The 19134-nt window shown below is 43.7% G+C and overlaps 1 protein-coding gene across 4 annotated transcripts in view; it reads left to right on the forward strand.

Moving 5' to 3' along the window:
- The first annotated feature begins 6299 nt into the window (after positions 1-6299).
- LOC112253313 (protein quaking) overlaps positions 6300-19134 on the forward strand; it is a 111868-nt gene continuing 99033 nt past the window's right edge. For 2 of the 4 annotated variants that reach the window (XM_042323213.1, XM_042323208.1), the window contains exon 1: positions 6300-7031. In XM_042323213.1, the coding sequence (XP_042179147.1) occupies positions 6890-7031 (142 nt within the window). In that variant the 5' untranslated portion in view covers positions 6300-6889. The remainder of the gene's footprint in view (positions 7032-19134) is intronic. The other 2 variants (XR_006083605.1, XM_042323212.1) reach the window with 1 other exon arrangement.

The raw sequence follows: 19134 nt of genomic DNA on the forward strand, positions 1-19134 counted from the left end.
CTGTATGTAAACATGACATTTCCTTTTTTTGTTTTATAAATCAACAAATATTTCTAACAACCTGTTTTTGCTTTGTAATTATGGTGTATTGTGTGGAGATTGATGAGGATAAAAACAAATGTAATCCATTTTAGAATAAGGCTGTAACATAACAACATATGGACAAAGTCAAAGGGTCTGAATACTTTCCAAATGCACGGTATAAACTGAACAGTACAGGACCCAAAATTGAACCTTGCGGAATGCCACATGTGATATGTATTTTCTCTAAGTTATGTTCAGCCAAGAGTGACACACTCTCGACCGGTTAAAAGGTCCTAAACCAATTTAGAACTGGACCGGAGAGGTCAATCCATTCTGTGCAGAAGGACATCATGGTCAACAGTGTCAAATCCAGCACTTAAATCTAATAGTACTGTTCAAGGTCAGAGAGCTGTTTGCCTCTGTGTTGGATCTAAGATCATTTACCACCTTAACACTCTGTGATGTGGTGGGCACAAAAGCCAGAATTTTTCCAAGATACAGTTGGCATTTAAAAAATATTTTTACTGTTTCAACACCAATTTCTCCGGAACTTTACTTACGAATGGAAGATTGAAAAATTACTAAGAGCTGAAGCATCTAGATTACTTCTTCAGAAGAGGTTTCAACATTGCAGTTTTTACGTACAATTGGGAAAGTGCCCTGTGAACAGAGATTGATTAACAATAGCTTGCACTTCTGCAGATATACAATTGAAAACTGTTTTTAAGGTGGTGGGAATAGAATCAACAATGCAGGTACAAGTCTTAAGTTGTGATATCACTTTCCTGAGCATGTCTGTGTCAACCAGGGAAAATAAATCCATAGTGCCGTTGCCTGGTAGGCTAGGGCACATATCATCAAACTTGTCAACAGGTCTTGCTTGACTGATAACCAGCCTATTGTTGAAATATGCCACGACATTTAGATGTGGAGGAAAGTTCAGATAGGTTTGCAGGGGTAGGATTTATCAGGCGTTCAATGGTCGAGAAGAGCACTCTCAATTTATTCTGATTTATAGTGATCAAGTTAGAAAAATGAGTATTTCTGGCATTTCTAATTGCCTTGTTATATATGACGAGCTCTCTCAGAATATCGTAATGGACCTGCAACTTTGACTTTCTCCACTTCCACTCTGCCTTTCTGCAATTTCTCTTTAATTGATTAGTTTCCTCACTCATCCAAGGGGCTCTCCATTTGGATGTGGGGGGTATTGTTCATACACTAAATTAAAATCTTTAGCAACTTCAGAGGTAAGATAAGGTTTCTTAATGTGTTCAGTATTACCCTGCGCTATGGGCAACAAGGTAATACAAAAACACAGTGGTTATCAGATAAAGCAACATCAACAATAGAGGATATGTCAATAGAAAGCCCCTTGGTAATAACCAGGTCCAGAGTATTGCCGCAATTATGGGTGGATCCTGTAACTAACATGTTGGATAAAGTCCATATTGCTCAAAAGATTGATAAGTTCAATGTCCTTGGGGTCAGTTTCTTTGTCAACATGGATATTAAAATCACCCAACACAATGATTTTAGCATAGTTCTTAACGACAATAGACAATAGTTCAGATGAATCAGTAAAGAAAGTGGGCCTGTGCTTTGGCGGCCTATACAGGGTTATGGCCAGCACTGGTGGCTGACATTTGAACAGTACAGCATGATGCTCAAAAGACCCAAAGTCGCCAAAAGAAATGTCCTTACAGCTGAGAGCATTAGTAAAAATAGGCTGTCCCCCCACCCTTTTCCCATTTTCTGATAGAGCATGAAAAGTTGTAGTCCCGGGGGAGGCTTCAATAAGAGCGACACTACAGTCTGATGACAGCCATGATTCAGTGAGAAACATGCAATCAACTTTGCGCTCAGGAAAGAGATCCTTCACGAGAATGGTTTTAATTGTGATTGCTCAAACATTTAAAAGCGCTGTATTCAATGTGTGGGCCACTCTGCCCCTGGGGTATCTGCCTCGAGGTAACCAATGGAATAACAGCCAAATTATTAACGTAACAACAACGTTTTCTGACAGATTTGAGACTATCAGAGTGGTAGGAAATAACGGTTTGTATAAACTCACTGTAGAAGCCGGAGTTAAAGGAGCATAAATTAGGCTACTCACAATAACCATAGTCCCATTTCTAAAGGAGTCCTCTGTTGCTTATTCTAACAGGGAGAACTGGAGCACTACCAGACCCTGTCCGTCATTCTCTAAAACAGTTTGCGATGTTGCTGGAAATAATCTTGGAACCCCTGCGGTTGTGGTGAATCCCATCTCTTTTAAAAAGTGCTGGTTGCTCCCACAGCAAATAAACGTTGTCACAAAAAGAGACATTCCTGTTGTTGCAGTTTCTTCAGGTACTTTCTTCAGGTTCAGGGCAAAAAGTCAGCTGAAACGTTCCGAATCCCTTCTGTAGCACGGGAGGGGGCCATAGATAATTATTATCAAAAGTATGTGGATACCCCTTCAAATTAGTGTATTCAACTATTTCAGCCACACCCATTTCTGACAGGTGTATACAATCAAGCACACAGGCACGCAATCTCAATAGACAAACATTGGCAGTAGAATGGCCTTACTGAAGAGCTCAGTGACTTTCAACGAGGCACCGTAGCATGCCACCTTTCCAACAAGTCAGTTCGTCAAATTTCTGCCCTGCTAGAGGTGCCCTGGTCAACTGTAAGTGCTGTTATTGTGAAGTGTAAACTTCTAGGAGTAACAACAGCTCAGCCGCGAAGTGGTAGGACACACAATCTCACAGAATGGGACCCCCGAGTGCTGAAGCGCGTAGCCCATGAAAATCGTCTGTCCTCGGTTGTAACACTCACTAACGAGTTCCAAGCTGCCTGTGGAAGTAACGTCAGCACAAGAACTGTTCCATGGCTAAGCAGCCACACACAAGGCTAAGACCACCTTGCGCAATGCCCAGCATCAGCTGGAGTGGTGTAAAGCTCAAAGCCTTTGGACTCTGGAGCAGTGGAAACTCGTTCTCTGGAATGATGAATCAGGCTTCACCATCTGGCATTCCAATGGACGTTTCTGGGTTTGGCGGATGCCAGGAGAACGCTACCTGCCCCAATGCATAGTGTCAGCTGTAAAGTTTGCTGTAGGAAGATTAATGGTCTGGTGCTGTTCTTCATGGTTTGGGCTAGGCCCCTTAGTTCCAGTGAAGGGAAATCTTATAGCTTACAATGACATTCTTAACAATTGTGTGCTTCAATGTTCCTGTTTCAGCGTGACAATGCCCCATGCACCAAGTGATGTCCATACAGAAATGGTTTGACTGGCCTGCACAGGAGCCCTGACCTTAACCCCATTGCACACCTTTGGGATGAATTGGAATGCCAATTGCGAGCCAGGCCTAATCGCCCAACACTAATGCTCTTGCAGTACCTGCAGCAATTTTCCAACATTTAGTGGAAAGCCTTCCCAGAAGAAGGTAGGCTGTTATAGCAGCAAAGGGGGTACCAACTCCATATTAATGCCCATGATTTTGGAAATGATATGTTCGTTGAGCAGGTGACATACTTTTGGTCATGTAGTGTGTATATATGTACAGTGCCTTCGGGAAATATGCAGACCTATTGATTTTTTCCACATTTTGTTACATTACAGCCTTATTCTAAATGTTATTAAAATAACATTTTCCTCATCAATCTACATGCAATACCCCATAATGACAAAGCAATAGCTGTTTATTTTTTATTTTTGGTAATTTATAAACATTAAAAAATATGTAACATCAAATTTACATAAGTATTCAGACACTTTACTCAGTACTTTTTTGAAGCACCTTTGGCAGTGATTACAGCATCGAGTCTTCCAGGGTTTCTCCCATTCTTCTCTGCAGATCCTCTAAATCTATGTCAGGTTGGATGAAGAGCTTTGCTCCACAGCTATTTTCAGGTCTCTCCAGAGATGTTCGATTGGGTTCAAGTCCGGGCTCTGGCTGGGCCACTCAAGGACATTCAGAGACTTGTCCCGAAGTCACTCCTGCATTGTCTTGGCTGTGTGCTTAGGGTCGATGTCCTGTTGGAAGGTGAACCTTCGCCCCAGTCTGAGGTCCTGAGCACTCTGGAGCAGGTTTTTTTAAGGATCTCCTTGTACTTTGCTCGGTTCGTCTTTTCCTCTATCCTGACTAGTCTCCCAGTCCCCACAGTATGATGCTGAAACCACCATGCTTCACCGTAGGGATGGTTCCAGGTTTCCTCCAGACATGACGCTTGGCATTCAGGCCAAGAGTTCAATCTCGGTTTCATCAGACCAGAGAATCTTGTTTCTCATGGTCTGAGTCTTTAGGTGCCTTTTGGAAAACTCCAAATGGGCTGAAAATTTACCGAGGAGTGTCTTCCGTCTGGCCACTCTACCTTAAAGGCCTGATTGGTAGAGTGCTGCAGAGATGGTTGTCCTTCTGGAAAGTTCTCCCATCTCCACATAGGAACTCTGGAGCTCTGTCAGAGTGACCATTGGGTTATTGGTCACCTCCCTGACCAAGGTCCTTCTTACCCAATTGCTCAATTTGGCCATGCGGCCAGCTCTAGGAAGAGTCTTGGTGGTTCCAAACTTCTTCCATTTAAGAATGATGGAGGCCACTGTGTTCTTGGGGACCTTCAATGCTGCAGACATTTTTTGGTGCCCTTCTCCAGATCTGTGCCTCGACACAATCCTCGGCGCTTTACTTACAATTCCTTCAATCTCATGGCTTGGTTTTTGCTCTGGCATGCACTGTCAACTGTGGGACCTTATATAGACATGTCTGTGCCTTTCCAAATCATGTCCAATCAATTGAATTTACCACAGGTGGACTCCAATCAAGTTGTAGAAACATCTCAAGAATGATCAATGGAAACAGGATGCACTTGAGCTCAATTTCGAGTCTCATAGCAAAGGGTCTGAATACTTATGTAAATAAGGTATTTCTGTTTTTCATTTTTAATACATGTGCAAACATTTCCAAAAACCTCTTTTCCTTTTGTCATTACGGGGTACTTTGTGTAGATTGTTGAGGATTTCTATTTATTTAATTCATTTTAGAATAAGGCTGTAACGTAACAAAATGTGAAAAAAGTCAATGGCATTGTACATGGGGTACCATTACCGAGTCGATGTGCAGAGAGGGGTACGAGGTAATTGAAGTAGATAGTGTACAGTATGTACATAGAACTAGAAATAAAGTGACAGATAATGAACAGTAGCAGCAGTGTATGTGATGAGTCCAAACAAATTGTGCAAAAAGGTCAATGGAGATAGTGCAGGTAGGAATTTTTTATCAAGAAATTACTACAGATGTAGCATATTAATTTGAGCCAGTTTGCTACAGCAGAAGAAAAACTGCAGTAAATGTGTTTTTTTAAACTGCAGCATTATAATTCATGAGAATTTTTGTAGGGTTTGATAGTTTTTTCGCTCGGGCAAATCAAGTCTGAAATTTTAAGGTGGAAACTACAAACTTTAGAAGCCTTTTTCAATTTTAGCAGAGATGCAGAGAAGCATATTTTGTTTATTAAAACCACCAGTCAGGAGGATACAGACCACTCCAGAGGTATGTTTAAATATGCAGAAAAATAAACATATATTTTTTACATAGAACTAAGCATAATGATTATGGCTCTAGATTGCAGGAGAAGGCTGTTTCAATTCTTCCACTTACCAACAGAGGGGCCCCCCCTCTTCGGGCCACCTCCCGGCCATCCTCACATACTTTGTGCCCCCCTTCAGGTTTGCATGACACCCCTGGGCACGGATGGTCTGGGCCCAGGCCCACCCACTGGGGAACCAATCCCACCCAATCAGATTGAGATATTATTTGTCTTTTTACCTAAACACCATCAGATAGAATTCATAGCGAGCAGTGAGTTAGTCAGACTTGATTAAATATAACAGAACAGATGAACAGGAATGACATTCACTCTCACAGGATGGGTTGCCAAAAAAACGAACTAAAAACCACACCCCCAATAAGCCACGAATATGACTGCATTAAGGCATACTGTATGTCACTGTGCTTCCATGACTATATGCAAAATGCCACTGCCTATTTCATTTATTCATCTAGAAAACAAGACAGGTCATAATCCAGTGCCTTTATCACAGTCAACGCACCTATATTTAAGATTTAATTTGCTTGAAAATGTGTATTTTTTCTCTCAGCCTCGTGGTAAAATGTGTAGAGTTGCAGGAAATTAGTTTAGCTTTGTGTAAATATGTGCACACGCATTTGTCCTTCCACACTCGGTCCCGGCGGAGCGCGCGCCTCAGCTCTCCGCTGCGAAACTCGGCTGTGAAGTGTGGTCATGTGACGGGCTAGCGAGCCCAGGCGAAGCACAGCCACACGGTTACATGAGACCGAATGCCAGCTTCATTGAAAAAGCTCTGTTATCGAGAGTAGAGACAGGAGGGACAGACGTTTTCAGTGTGCAGACACAAATAACAACACGCAGAAAGCTCTGGGGAACTCGGGGAAAGGGACATTTTCACAGCCTCAAGAACCTCGGTAGGAGAAAGCAGAAGACACATCGTTTTAAAAGATAAATCAAGCGCAGTGGACACAGCGGGAGTAGATTATTCATTCCGATAACTTCTATAAGGGCAACTAAAAAAATAAAAAACTACCTCCGCCGTTTCATATTTTTGTTTTATTTTTCCTTTCGTTTACTTTTTTCTTTATTTTATCACCTGTCCTCAGAAAAGCATACAACCAGACAGAGTTGAATTGCAGTGCAGTGCAGTGCGTAAAGAAATTGAACGCAACACCAGGAGACAGAACAGCTCACCGCATTTAGCCTACCAGCATAATACAGTATATATATATATATATTTTGTACCATCCTTGGTTCAGTTTGGGGCTGATTTTTGTTATTTTTTTGGAATATGGTTGGGGAAATGGAAACGAAGGAGAAACCGAAGCCTACCCCAGACTATCTCATGCAGCTCATGAATGATAAGAAACTGATGAGCAGCCTACCCAACTTCTGCGGAATTTTTAACCACCTCGAACGGCTGCTTGATGAAGGTAAATTTGGGATCAATGTGTGTGAATAGACAAGCACCATAAATGAAGGTAACATTACATGTGTGGTAGCTTATTTCACAGTATGTGTGCATGGATCCCACGTACGTATTCTCTCATAGTGAACGTGCTGTCTCCCTTCCTTTTTACATAGGTCGACGTTGGGAGCATTTTTTTTGCCTCTGTGGACTGAAATCATAAGCAATGTATTTTACAGAGACGTGTTGTCATCATTGGAAGAAGCATTATATCAATGCAGACACAACAGTAGGCTAGTCTACAGTTCTGAATAGTTCCCAATACCCTGGTTTGCATTCGTTTTATGCAAGCCTCCCAACCTTCAGGCGTCTCACTCGAAGAGCACACCAGTACTTGTATTCTTGCGTGCTTTAATCCCACTCGTGTTGACATAAAACATTCGATTAAAAGGTGAAACCCTAGCCGACCTAAATAGAAAGAAAGAATACAATCTGTTTGGTGATTCACGTATTCTTCAGAGATATTTTAGAGTTAACCTAAACTAGACATCGCTTTTGGACTCTATTTCAAGGTAATACACAATGCATAAGGTGGAGGAAAAAGTCTAACATTTGTCTAAATTTAAGATAGTTTTAATTTAGTTTTTTAAATGGATGTTCAATACTTTGTCCCTACCTACACAGCCAATATTGGAACCAATTGCACCGTTATCCTTACAGCGCAATGAATAGTGAAACATCCGTCTTTAAAAAAAACTATTTCCCCCTGAGAATATTAGAGAATATTAGTGAAACAATAACGCATGCTATTAGTCTACATTTCGTGTTTATTTATTTTGTGTCCTTCAATAATGTATATTCTAGTTGACATAGATAGGCAATAATGTGTGTGAGTTGGAGTGCAAGAGAGACTGTTGGGAATTTGGTGGATGAGGCGCCAGGGGGCTCCCACCGGGTTTAGTCTTCATCTTATTTTATCGCCCACCTCTTTGGGTACCATTTTCCCCTCAACATTCTGCTACCTTTCACTTTTTAAATTATTTAGGCCTACTAAACTATTTCATATATATCACACTTTTGAATGCCTCATTAGACCCTGTGAGGTTTTATTTGAAGTGATGAGCCTCTTTTTGAGATTAGAATTTTATGATTTTCTATTCACCCCAAGGCATTGCATACGCACTCACCATGGCAGCCTGCTTTGCGTTGCCTACATAGGGCTATATGCTAGCAATTTCAGAAATATTTTGGTGAGTTCAAGAGATTTTCTTGGCGTGCATGAGATGCCAGTGAATTAGTTTATTTAGGTTGTATCCTACAGTATTGGTTGTGGGGAACGTGACAATTGACTGCGTAATGTCCACAGGTAGAATTGTGCAATGCCTAGACCCCAGACCAGGGGTAGTCAACTATATTCAGCCACGGGCCAATTTTCATCAGAGCGAATGGTCGGGGAGCCAGAAAATAATAGTTGTTATTATTAATTGACCACAACTAAGCCCCCCAAAATATTGTGACACCTTGATTACATTGAGAAACGATCACATGTCTCTTTTTTTTATTTGCGGGAATATTTGGGAACAGATTTTCAGAAATTATACACATTTTTAGCTGAATTATATCATTTTTGACCAGTATTTTTTGATCAAAACTAAACTGTCACGGGACCCCTGCCGTAGACCTATACCTCCGCCTCCTATTTCAGGGGCGCGTTCAGCAGGACACAGCGTTTTAGTACATTCAGACAGAAATATGCTCTTTAGAACTGTCATGAATCTCTGACATGTGGAATAAGGAATCTGCTCTATTTGAGGTATTCCTATCTGCAACGTTCCCAATTGTTTTCGTTCTGAACATTACCCAGGTGTTTCTCTCATCTTGTCAGGTGAAGGAAATATTGATATTTTTAGTGAGAGGTAAGGTTTCTAACACACCTTTAACAACGTCTAACCACCCAAGTCAAATCTAATTTACCATGTGTGTGCAAAACAAGTGCTTTCTATAGAGTTTTGCTGTTTGTCATGTGGTCAGTGGAAGGCTATGTTAGACTGCAGCTGATTCAGGGCTAGGCCGCGAAGGAGAAACACACCCAACTTAGCCAAAGTGGATGTCCTCGCATATTATTGTCAATCTGTCATGTCATATGTTCACAAATCATCATCCTTAACCATTTGATTCTCAGCTCAGACGAGAGGCCCCACGGTCTCCGCCCACGTGTTCTCGAAGGGGTCTAACTTGTCTAGTGGGCCGGGTTAATCACGGACGCTCTCGCTCACGAGTTCCTGCTTTTCGCGCTGGTTTCGGTCTGAAGCATCGGTGCCTGATGGAGCTGCAGGCCATGCTGGTGTGAGTGAGGGGCGGGTGAGGAGCGGAGGGTTTGGGTGGTGCTGGAATGCAGCTGTGTGTGAAGCAAGCCGATCCCTCCGCTTCGCACAGCACTCCCGCTCATCTGGAAAGATTTCTGTATTTATTCCACAGGACGCACAAGAAAGAGATACGTAGGCCTAACGGGAATACATTCCCAAGGACCATAGGATACATAAAGACACACACACACACACACACACACACACACACACACACACACAGTGACTCATACAATATTGTTATTGTGTGATAGTACAGCTGCTTAAGAAGTACAATATGGCACATGTAAAGCCCCCGTAGTACATTAGAGTTCCGATGCACTGTACACTATTCTGTAGAACTCTCTCCTTCACTTCCCCTTTCACTGCATGGCTGTTGTGCTCAATACTAGGCACTACTATTAGAACTGAGAAAAGCGTGCCTATGGTCTCAGCACTAATTGGATGGCCAATTTACAGAAACTCTTCATCACTCAGTCGAATAGTACACATCACGCAAATCAGATAATTTTCAGTGTGCGTGCCTGCACTTGAGTGTGTGTGTCCAAGTGGATTCGCAAGTATACATTTGTGAGCGTTGCTGTCAGTTTGTGTCTTCCTGTTAGTCTGCTCTGTATGTGGCTGATAAACCAGGTCTGTCTTAATGCTGGGATGTGATGTGCAGACAGACAGAGAGATCTATGAGTCAGTGCACGCACCCTTTAGCCAGATAGACGGTGGGGCGGATTGAGACCCTAGTTTCACTTCCACTAGCACACTCAGTTCTGACCTCCAATAATACCACAAATGACATGTAGCTGAGGTGTAGTTGACTCAGCACCCCCCCACACACACACACACACACACCATTCCCCTTAGCTGTGTGTGCCCGCGTGCGTGCCCGGTGCATGTGTGCGTTTTATTTGATCAGCAGGACCTTTTGTAAGCAATAATAATTCCAATCATCAATTGATTTAGCCTATGTTCCACGTGCGTTCACTGTATGCGGACTGGATTAGTGAGTGACGCCAACCACTGGGCACAGACGTCAATTCAACGTCTATTACACGTTGGTTCAACGTAATGCCATTGAAAAGGCACGGAGCCAACGTTGATTCGACCAGTGTGTGCCCAGTGGGCAGTGTTCCTGTAATAGAGTGGGATGGATTATTATTATTGCTTGCGTGATCTGGCTACACGTATGCATCTGCGGTAATGTGTACAATCAGATTTGTTATAGGCAGGGTGAATTCACCTAGTATACAATATCCTCATAGCGCCAGTCTGTAGCTGTGCTTTTCCATTTCTGGTATCAGCCGAGCGACGCTAAATCACTGGATTTTGCAGACCTCAGCGTTATTCCGCTTTCCAGAGAGGGGAGGGGGGGGGTCGGAGAGGGCTGGCGTATAAAATATCATCTACAGCTTGTGCTTGGCCGCAACGTTGATCATACGTGACGCACCAAGTCGGCGTTTTCTTCTCCCCTCTGTTGTGACCTGCTGTGGTCTGCGGTGAAGAATGAGAAGAGATAAATGAGTATGGAAACGCAGCCGCATCACTGATGGTGATGGAGGGCTATATCTCATCCCACAGAGGATGCGTTTGTAGTCTGATAACCCTGGTGCACCTGTGTGCAACGGCTGTGACTGAGAACTGATAATAGATTGTGTGTGCATGGGGAGAGTGTGTGTGTGCATGGGGAGAGTGTGTGTGTGTGTTTTTTTTTGGTCTTACCATCCTTGTGGGGACCAGAAGTGCTCAAAAGGATAGTAAAACAAGGAAAGTGTGGGCATTTCGCCAGTCCCCACAAGGAAAAAGGCTATTGTGTGTGTGTGTGTGTGTGTACTTAGTGTACTTGCTATTAGTTTGTGCTTTTCTCCAGTGACGTTCAAGTGCGGCAAGATAACTCATCACAGAACCACCTGGATTATTTATAATACTAGCTAGGTGTGTCCTGGGCAGGCGATTGTAGTCAGTATGTCAGTTGCAGTGACATTACTACCGAACCATGTCTAGATGGTCATGGTCAGAAAGTATCAGTGACCATATGACTCAGGTAAAAGTTGTCCCAGTCATAACTGGGTATGTGAGATGAGCCCCCTCATCTGAGTACTGAGCCCGGCCCTGAGCTGTCATCTGTGAGTGATGTGTCTGCGCGGTGGCCCAGAGCAGACGACACAGCTGCGTACTGATGCGCAGACTGATGCCGCTGTTAAGTGCAGATGAATGCTCTCAATGGACCGTCAGTGCAGCCAGCCATGCAGGGCTGCTCCGCTCTGTAATAAAGGTGATGAATTGAGTCACTGCTATAGGTACTCTGGTACTCTACTCTGTATGCCCCAGCCCCAATACACACTCAAAAGGATGGGAGGAGAGATTAGTAGAAGAAGGATCGGCGAGAGAGCAAGGCCAATGAGCTTATGATGAATAACTTTTAAGGTGTGTGTGTGTGTGTGCGTGTGCGTGTTTCGCGCCCCACTGGGTGCCACTACTGTATGTTTTGTTTAACCAAAATGAATTGCCCACATTAACTGTATCCAAAGTGTTTGACAACTCATTTATCTTCATGGAGTTATTAGCTAGCTGTTATTGTCTTTTCTATTGATATTGACCACTAGCACATGAAACGATCTGGGAAATCACATTGAAGAGTTCATATGTTTCACTAGAGTGACGGTTCACAAGAAACAAGTTTACTTCCCCAGGATAGTTAGTGGTTCACTGGTGTGACACAGGAAGAAGACTCTAACAGTTAAACGCACTCGGCGTCCCAGAGAGACAGGAGCTGACTCCGTCAGGGAGTGGTAATCAACACAAAACAGAGGATCATTCCAAGGTCTCCTCTTCGCCATTAAAAGTTGTGGAAGGATGCAGGTTGAGCTCAGGCGTAGTCTCCTTATGTCTCGTCATATTGTGACTGTGTGTCGGCCTCCGACTCACGGTCTCTTTCTCTCTTCTATCTCTGTCTGGCCTTATCACTCTCTCTTTTTCTCTCTCTCTCTCTCTCTCTCTCTCCCTCTCCCTCTTTTTCTCTCTCTCTCTCTCTCCCTCTTTTTCTCTCTCTCCCTCTTTTTCTCTCTCTCTCTCACTCTCTCTCTCTCTCCCTCTTTTTCTCTCTCTCTCCCTCTCTCTCTCTCTCTCTCTCCCTCTTTTTCTCTCTCTCTCCCTCTTTTTCTCTCTCTCTCCCTCTTTTTCTCTCTCTCCCTCTTTTCTCTCTCTCTCTCTCTCTCTCTCTCTCTCTCTCTCTCTCTCTCTCAAGCATCAAGGAGTCCCAGAGAAACCTTCCAACTCATCTCACAATTAGACCAAGTGGTTCTATTCATCACATAATTGGAGTAATTAATTCATTTCAGAAGTGAAGTAGGGTCTGGTTGGGGGGGGGCTCAAATTCAATGTGTTCAGATCCTGTCCCTGTGTTGTGGAGTAACTGTTCCCGTCTCTTACTTAGGGTGTGCACTGCAGCATTAGGAGGGGTGGGGAAAAGGGTACCTTAGGGATAAAGACGGCGAAGCTTGTGATTTTCTCGGTTAGTCGATCCGGTGTGTTGTTGTCTATGCTTTTGCATCAGAACCTGTGACACCCCTTGTACATGTTTAAAAAGCACGTCGCACCCTCTGTATTCAGTCTGTATCAAGAGGTTAGAATTACAGCCAGAGTACCTCAACCTGACTGCTGTGGCAGATAGAGCCAATATCATACATAGTCTATCATAGATCGAGGGCAGGTCCCTACCAGGTCAGTCACGTGAAGTGATAGAGGCTTTCCCTCATCCCTTTAAACCCCCTAGAGTCGATTGACGCACCAGTTTAAGTTAAGAGATCCCTTTTTTTTTGGTCATTGGATGCGTCTCAATCCACCGCCTCCGGAGAAGTCGCACCTGCGCTTGCGAAAACATCTGTAGTGTCCGAACGGTTTGGCTCACAAAACTATTATGCAGTGGTGTGTATTCATGGCTACCGAGGGAAGCCAGGCTTCCCCATGAAATTGACCAAGATGTTTGTTTTTTTAAACACACAATTATTCATCTTTCGTCTCTGTTTCATAGTTTTCCTTTAATTCGCAAGAGGCTGAATGTATCTCACATGAGAAAGCATCCGAGCGAGCGTAACAGCTCCCCTCCGTCTCTCTATGTGTAGGCCATCTATCTGATGCCGTCTGGTCCAAACGAGTATGACATTGTTGCCGCCCATAGCATTGTAGGCAAGGGAAGCCAGCGAGCATCTGACCTCCTGTAACAAAAAAGTATTAAAAAATGGGTGTTGGGCTAAACTGAGCGAGCTCAACTGTGAAGGGTCCTGGAGCACCCAAAAAAAATGTCATGGGAAGCCATCTTGGATTTGGCGTCACTCCTATCAAATCCCATTGACAGCATCTGTCATTGACAGAAAAACCTGAATTGTTGCATTTCATTTGGTTGTTGTCCTGCGGTGGCTAGCTAGCCGGCTAGTTAAAATTGTACCTTTCCTAACTAAATTAGCCATGGATTGAGAGAGGGATTTGGACTTGTGGTTTTACTTCATTCTCCGTGTGATTATCCGGCCAATGATTATAACAGCGATTCTGATCCAACCATTAATTCATACATTGTTGTGCCCCTGTCCTGAGAGGATGAAAGTTCAATATTTAGCTTGATGTAGAAGGCTAATGTTAACTGGCTAACATTGCCCATGAATGGAAGTTAGGCTAGCGAACAAGCATTTTAGCCAGGTAGCCTAGGACAACAAAACATGAAAGCATGTACTGTATGACAGAGTGATAGACCGTTTCTTCAACATGAAAGAGAGGAGGATGGGTTTGGCATTTCCCTACAAGTAGGGTGCGTCAACATGTTTTCTACTTGCAGGAACGTGCACGCACACACGCACGCACACACACACACACACACACACACACACACACACACACACACAGAAATCATAACCATGGAGAGCCATATCATATTTAGCTCACGTTGATGGGACTAAATACACTGCTCAAAAAAATAAAGGGAGCACTAAAATAACACATCCTAGATTTGAATGAATGAAATATTCTTATGAAATACTTTTTTCTTTACATAGTTGAATGTGCTGACAACAAAATCACACAAATTATCAATGGAAATCAAATTTATCAACCCATGGAGGTCTGGATTTGGAGTCACACTCAACATTAAATTGGAAAACCACACTACAGGCTGATCCAACTTTGATGTAATGTCCTTAAAACAAGTCAAAATGAGGCTCAGTAGTGTGTGTGGCCTCCACGTGCCTGTAAGACATCCCTACAACGCCTGGGCATGCTCCTGATGAGGTGGCGGATGGTCTCCTGAGGAATCTCCTCCCAGACCTGGAATAAAGCATCCGCCAACTCCTGGACAGTCTGTGGTGCAACGTGGCGTTGGTGGATGGAGCGAGACATGATGTCCCAGATGTGCTCAATTGGATTCAGGTCTGGGAAACGGGCGTGCCAGTCCATAGCATCAATGCCTTCCTCTTGCAGGAACTGCTGACACACTCCAGCCACATTGTCTTGCATTAGGAGGAACCCAGGGCCAACCGCACCAGCATATGGTCTCACAAGGGGTCTGAGGATCTCAACTCGGTACCTAATGGCAGTCAGGCTACCTCTGGCGAGCACATGGAGGGCTGTGCAGGTCCCCAAAGAAATGCCACCCCACACCATGACTGACCCACCGACAAACCGGTCATGCTGGAGGATGTTGCAGGCAGCAGAATGTTCTCCATGGCGTCTCCAGACTGTCACGTCTGTCACATGTGCTCATTGTGAACCTGCTTTCATCTGGACGGCTCTGACTTAGAATACGTGGACAACTACAAATACTTAGGTGTCTGGTTAGACTGTAAACTCTCCTTCCAGACCCATATCAAACATCTCCAATCCAAAGTTAAATCTAGAATTGGCTTCCTATTTCGCAACAAAGCATCCTTCACTCATGCTGCCAAACATACCCTTGTAAAACTGACCATCCTACCAATCCTCGACTTTGGCGATGTCATTTACAAAATAGCCTCCAATACTCAACAAATTGGATGCAGTCTATCACAGTGCAATCCGTTTTGTCACCAAAGCCCCATATACTACCCACCATTGCGACCTGTAAGCTCTCGTTGGCTGGCCCTCGCTTCATACTCGTCGCCAAACCCACTGGCTCCATGTCATCTACAAGACCCTGCTAGGTAAAGTCCCCCCTTATCTCAGCTCGCTGGTCACCATAGCATCTCCCACCTGTAGCACACGCTCCAGCAGGTATATCTCTCTAGTCACCCCCAAAACCAATTCTTTCTTTGGCCGCCTCTCCTTCCAGTTCTCTGCTGCCAATGACTGGAACGAACTACAAAAATCTCTGAAACTGGAAACACTTATCTCCCTCACTAGCTTTAAGCACCAACTGTCAGAGCAGCTCACAGATTGCTGCACCTGTACATAGCCCACCTATAATTTAGCCCAAACAACTACCTCTTTCCCAACTGTATTTAATTAATTTATTTATTTTGCTCCTTTGCACCCCATTATTTTTATTTCTACTTTGCACATTCTTCAATTGCAAAACTACCATTCCAGTGTTTTACTTGCTATATTGTATTTACTTTGCCGCCATGGCCTTTTTGCCTTTACCTCCCTTCTCACCTCATTTGCTCACATTGTATATAGACTTGTTTATACTGTATTATTGACTATATGTTTGTTTTACTCCATGTGTAACTCTGTGTCGTTGTATCTGTCAAACTTTATCTTGGCCGGGTCGCAATTGTAAATGAGAACTTGTTCTCAACTTGCGTACCTGGTTAAATAAAGGTAAAATAAAAATAAATAAATAAAAAAATCTGTGAAGAGCACAGGGCGCCAGTGGCAAATTTGCCAATCTTGGTGTTCTCTGGCAAATGCCAAACGTCCTGCACGGTGTTGGGCTGTAAACACAACCCCCACCTGTGGACGTCGGGCCCTCATACCACCCTCATGGAGTCTGTTTCTGACCGTTTGAGCAGACACATGCACATTTGTGGCCTGCTGGAGGTCATTTTGCAGGGCTCTGGCAGTGCTTCTCCTGCTCCTCCTTGCACAAAGGCGGAGGTAGCGGTCCTGCTGCTGGGTTGTTGCCCTCCTACGGCCTCCTCCACGTCTCCTGATGTACTGGCTTGTCTCCTGGTAGCGCCTCCATGCTCTGGACACTACGCTGACAGAAACAGCAAACCTTCTTGCCACAGCTCGCATTGATGTGCCATCCTGGATGAGCTGCACTACCTGAGCCACTTGTGTGGGTTGGAGACTCCGTCTCATGCTACCACTAGAGTGAAAGCACCGCCAGCATTCAAAAGTGACCAAAACATCAGCCAGGAAGCATAGGAACTGAGAAGTGGTCTGTGATTATCACCTGCAGAACCACTCCTTTATTGGGGGTGTCTTGCTAATTGCCTATAATTTCCACCTGTTGTCTATTCCATTTGCACAACAGCATGTGACATTTATTGTCAATCAGTGTTGCTTCCTAAGTGGACAGTTTGACTTCACAGAAGTGTGATTGACTTGGAGTTACATTGTGTTGTTTAAGTGTTCCCTTTATTTTTTGAGCAGTGTAGTTGTTGGTATCTTTTAGTTGTCGCTGTATTAGACTAAGCAGAGGTGATTTGACAATGTTGAAATTGTGATGTTTTCTTTGCGTCTTGTGGTAACTCTTTGGGGTTCTAAATCGATAGTGGTTTAGCTGCTTGACCACACTGTAGGTCATGGAACTGTCTGTTACTGTACATGCAATATGCTTTGTGGACTTCACTGGACAGAGGTTGCTGGCGGGGGGGGGGGGTTGGCTTCCCCAGTTATTTTACCCACATACTACTACTGCTATTATGACCACTGAGAAGGGGAGACTCTCACGAAACCAATGGTGTTCTCCTCTATGACCCCCACAAGTGTAACATGACACGTCTGAAGGTAACCGGTACCGGTTTAAAAATACAAACGGAAGTATGACTGTAGTTTTGTGCCTTCCTCCAAAAAAGGGGTTAGATGCAGTGCCTTCGGAAAGTATTCAGATCCTTGACTTTTTTCACAATGTTACGTTACAGCTTTATTCTAAAATTGATGAAATCGTTTTTTCCCCCTCACCAATCTACACACAATACCCCATGATGATAAAGCAAAAACAGATTTGTGGAGATCTTTGCTCATTTTTTTATTTTATTTTTAAATATCACATTTACATATGTATTCAGACCCTTTACTCAGTACTTTGTTGAAGCACCTTTGGCAGTGATTACAGCATCGAGTCTTCTTGGGTATGACGCTACAAGCTTGGCACACCTGTATTTGGAGAGTTTCTACCATTCTTCTCTGCAGATCCTCTCAAGCTCTGTCAGGTTGGATGGGGAGCGTAGGTGTACAGCTATTTTCAGGTCTCTCCAAAGATGTTCAATCGGGTTCAAGGCTGGGCTCTGGCTGGGCCACTCAAGGACATTCAGAGACTTGTTCCGAAGCCACTCCTGCGTTGTCTTGGCTGTCTTCTTAGGGTCGTTGTCCTGTTGGAAGGTGAACCTTCACCCCAGTCTGAGGTACTGAGCGCTCTGGAGCAGGTTTTCACCAAGGATCTCTCTGTACTTTGCTTCGTTCATATTGTCCTCTATCCCTGCTGCTCAAAAACATCCCCACAGCATGATGCTGCCACCACCATGCTTCACCATAGGGATGGTGCCAGGTTTACTCCAGATGTGATGCTTGGCATTCAGGCCAAAGAGGTCAATCTTGGTTTCATCAGACCAGAGAATCTTGTTTTTCATGGTCTGAGTCTTTAGGTGCCTTTAGGCAATCACCAAGTGGGCAGTCATGTGCCTTTTACTGAGGAGTGTCTTCCGTCTGACCACTCAACCATAAAGGCCAGATTTGGTAGAGTGTTGCAGAGATGGTTGTCCTTTTGGAAGGTTCTCCCATCTCCACAGAGGAACTCAGGAGCTCTGTCAGAGTGGCCATTGGGTTCTTGGCCACCTCTCTGAGCTGGGTCACCTCTCTGAGCTGGCCAGGTGGCTCTAGGAAGAGTCTTGATGGATCCAAACTTCTTCCATTTAAGAATGGAGACCACTGTGTTCTTGGGGACCTTCAATGCTGCAGACATTTTTTGGTACCCTTCCCCAGATCTGTGTCTCAACACAATCCTGTCTTGGAGCTCTACGGACAATTCCTTCGACCTCATGGCTTGGTTTCTGCTCTGACATGCAGTGTCAACTGTAGGACCTTATATAGACAGGTCTGTGCCTTTCCAAATCATGTCCAATCAATTGAATTTACCACAGGTGGACTCCAATCAAGTTGTAGAAACATCTCAAGGATGATCCATGGAAACAGGATGCACCTGAGCTCAATTTCGAGTCTCATAGCAAAGCGTCTGAATAGTATGTAAATTAGGTATTTTTAATATATTTGCCAACATTTCAACAAACCTGTTTTCACTTTGTCATTATGGGGTGTTGTGTTAGATTGCTGAGGTCTATTTTTTTAGAATAAGGCTGTAACGTAACAATGTGGAAAAAGTAAAGGGGTCTGAATACTTTCCAAAGGCACTGTATGTGTAAAAAATCCTATATATACAGTACCAGTCAAAAGGTTGGACACACCTACTCATTCAGGGGGTTTTCTTTATTTTTATTATGTTCTACATTGTAGAATAATAGTGGAGACATCAAAACTATCAAATGACACATGGTATCATGTAGTAACCAAATAGTGTTTAACAAATCAAAATATATTTTAGATTTTATATTCTTCAAAGTAGCCACGCTTCACCTTGGTGAC

Source organism: Oncorhynchus tshawytscha, linkage group LG01, assembly GCF_018296145.1.
Source record: "Oncorhynchus tshawytscha isolate Ot180627B linkage group LG01, Otsh_v2.0, whole genome shotgun sequence".
In the NCBI taxonomy this organism is placed as follows: domain Eukaryota; kingdom Metazoa; phylum Chordata; class Actinopteri; order Salmoniformes; family Salmonidae; genus Oncorhynchus; species Oncorhynchus tshawytscha.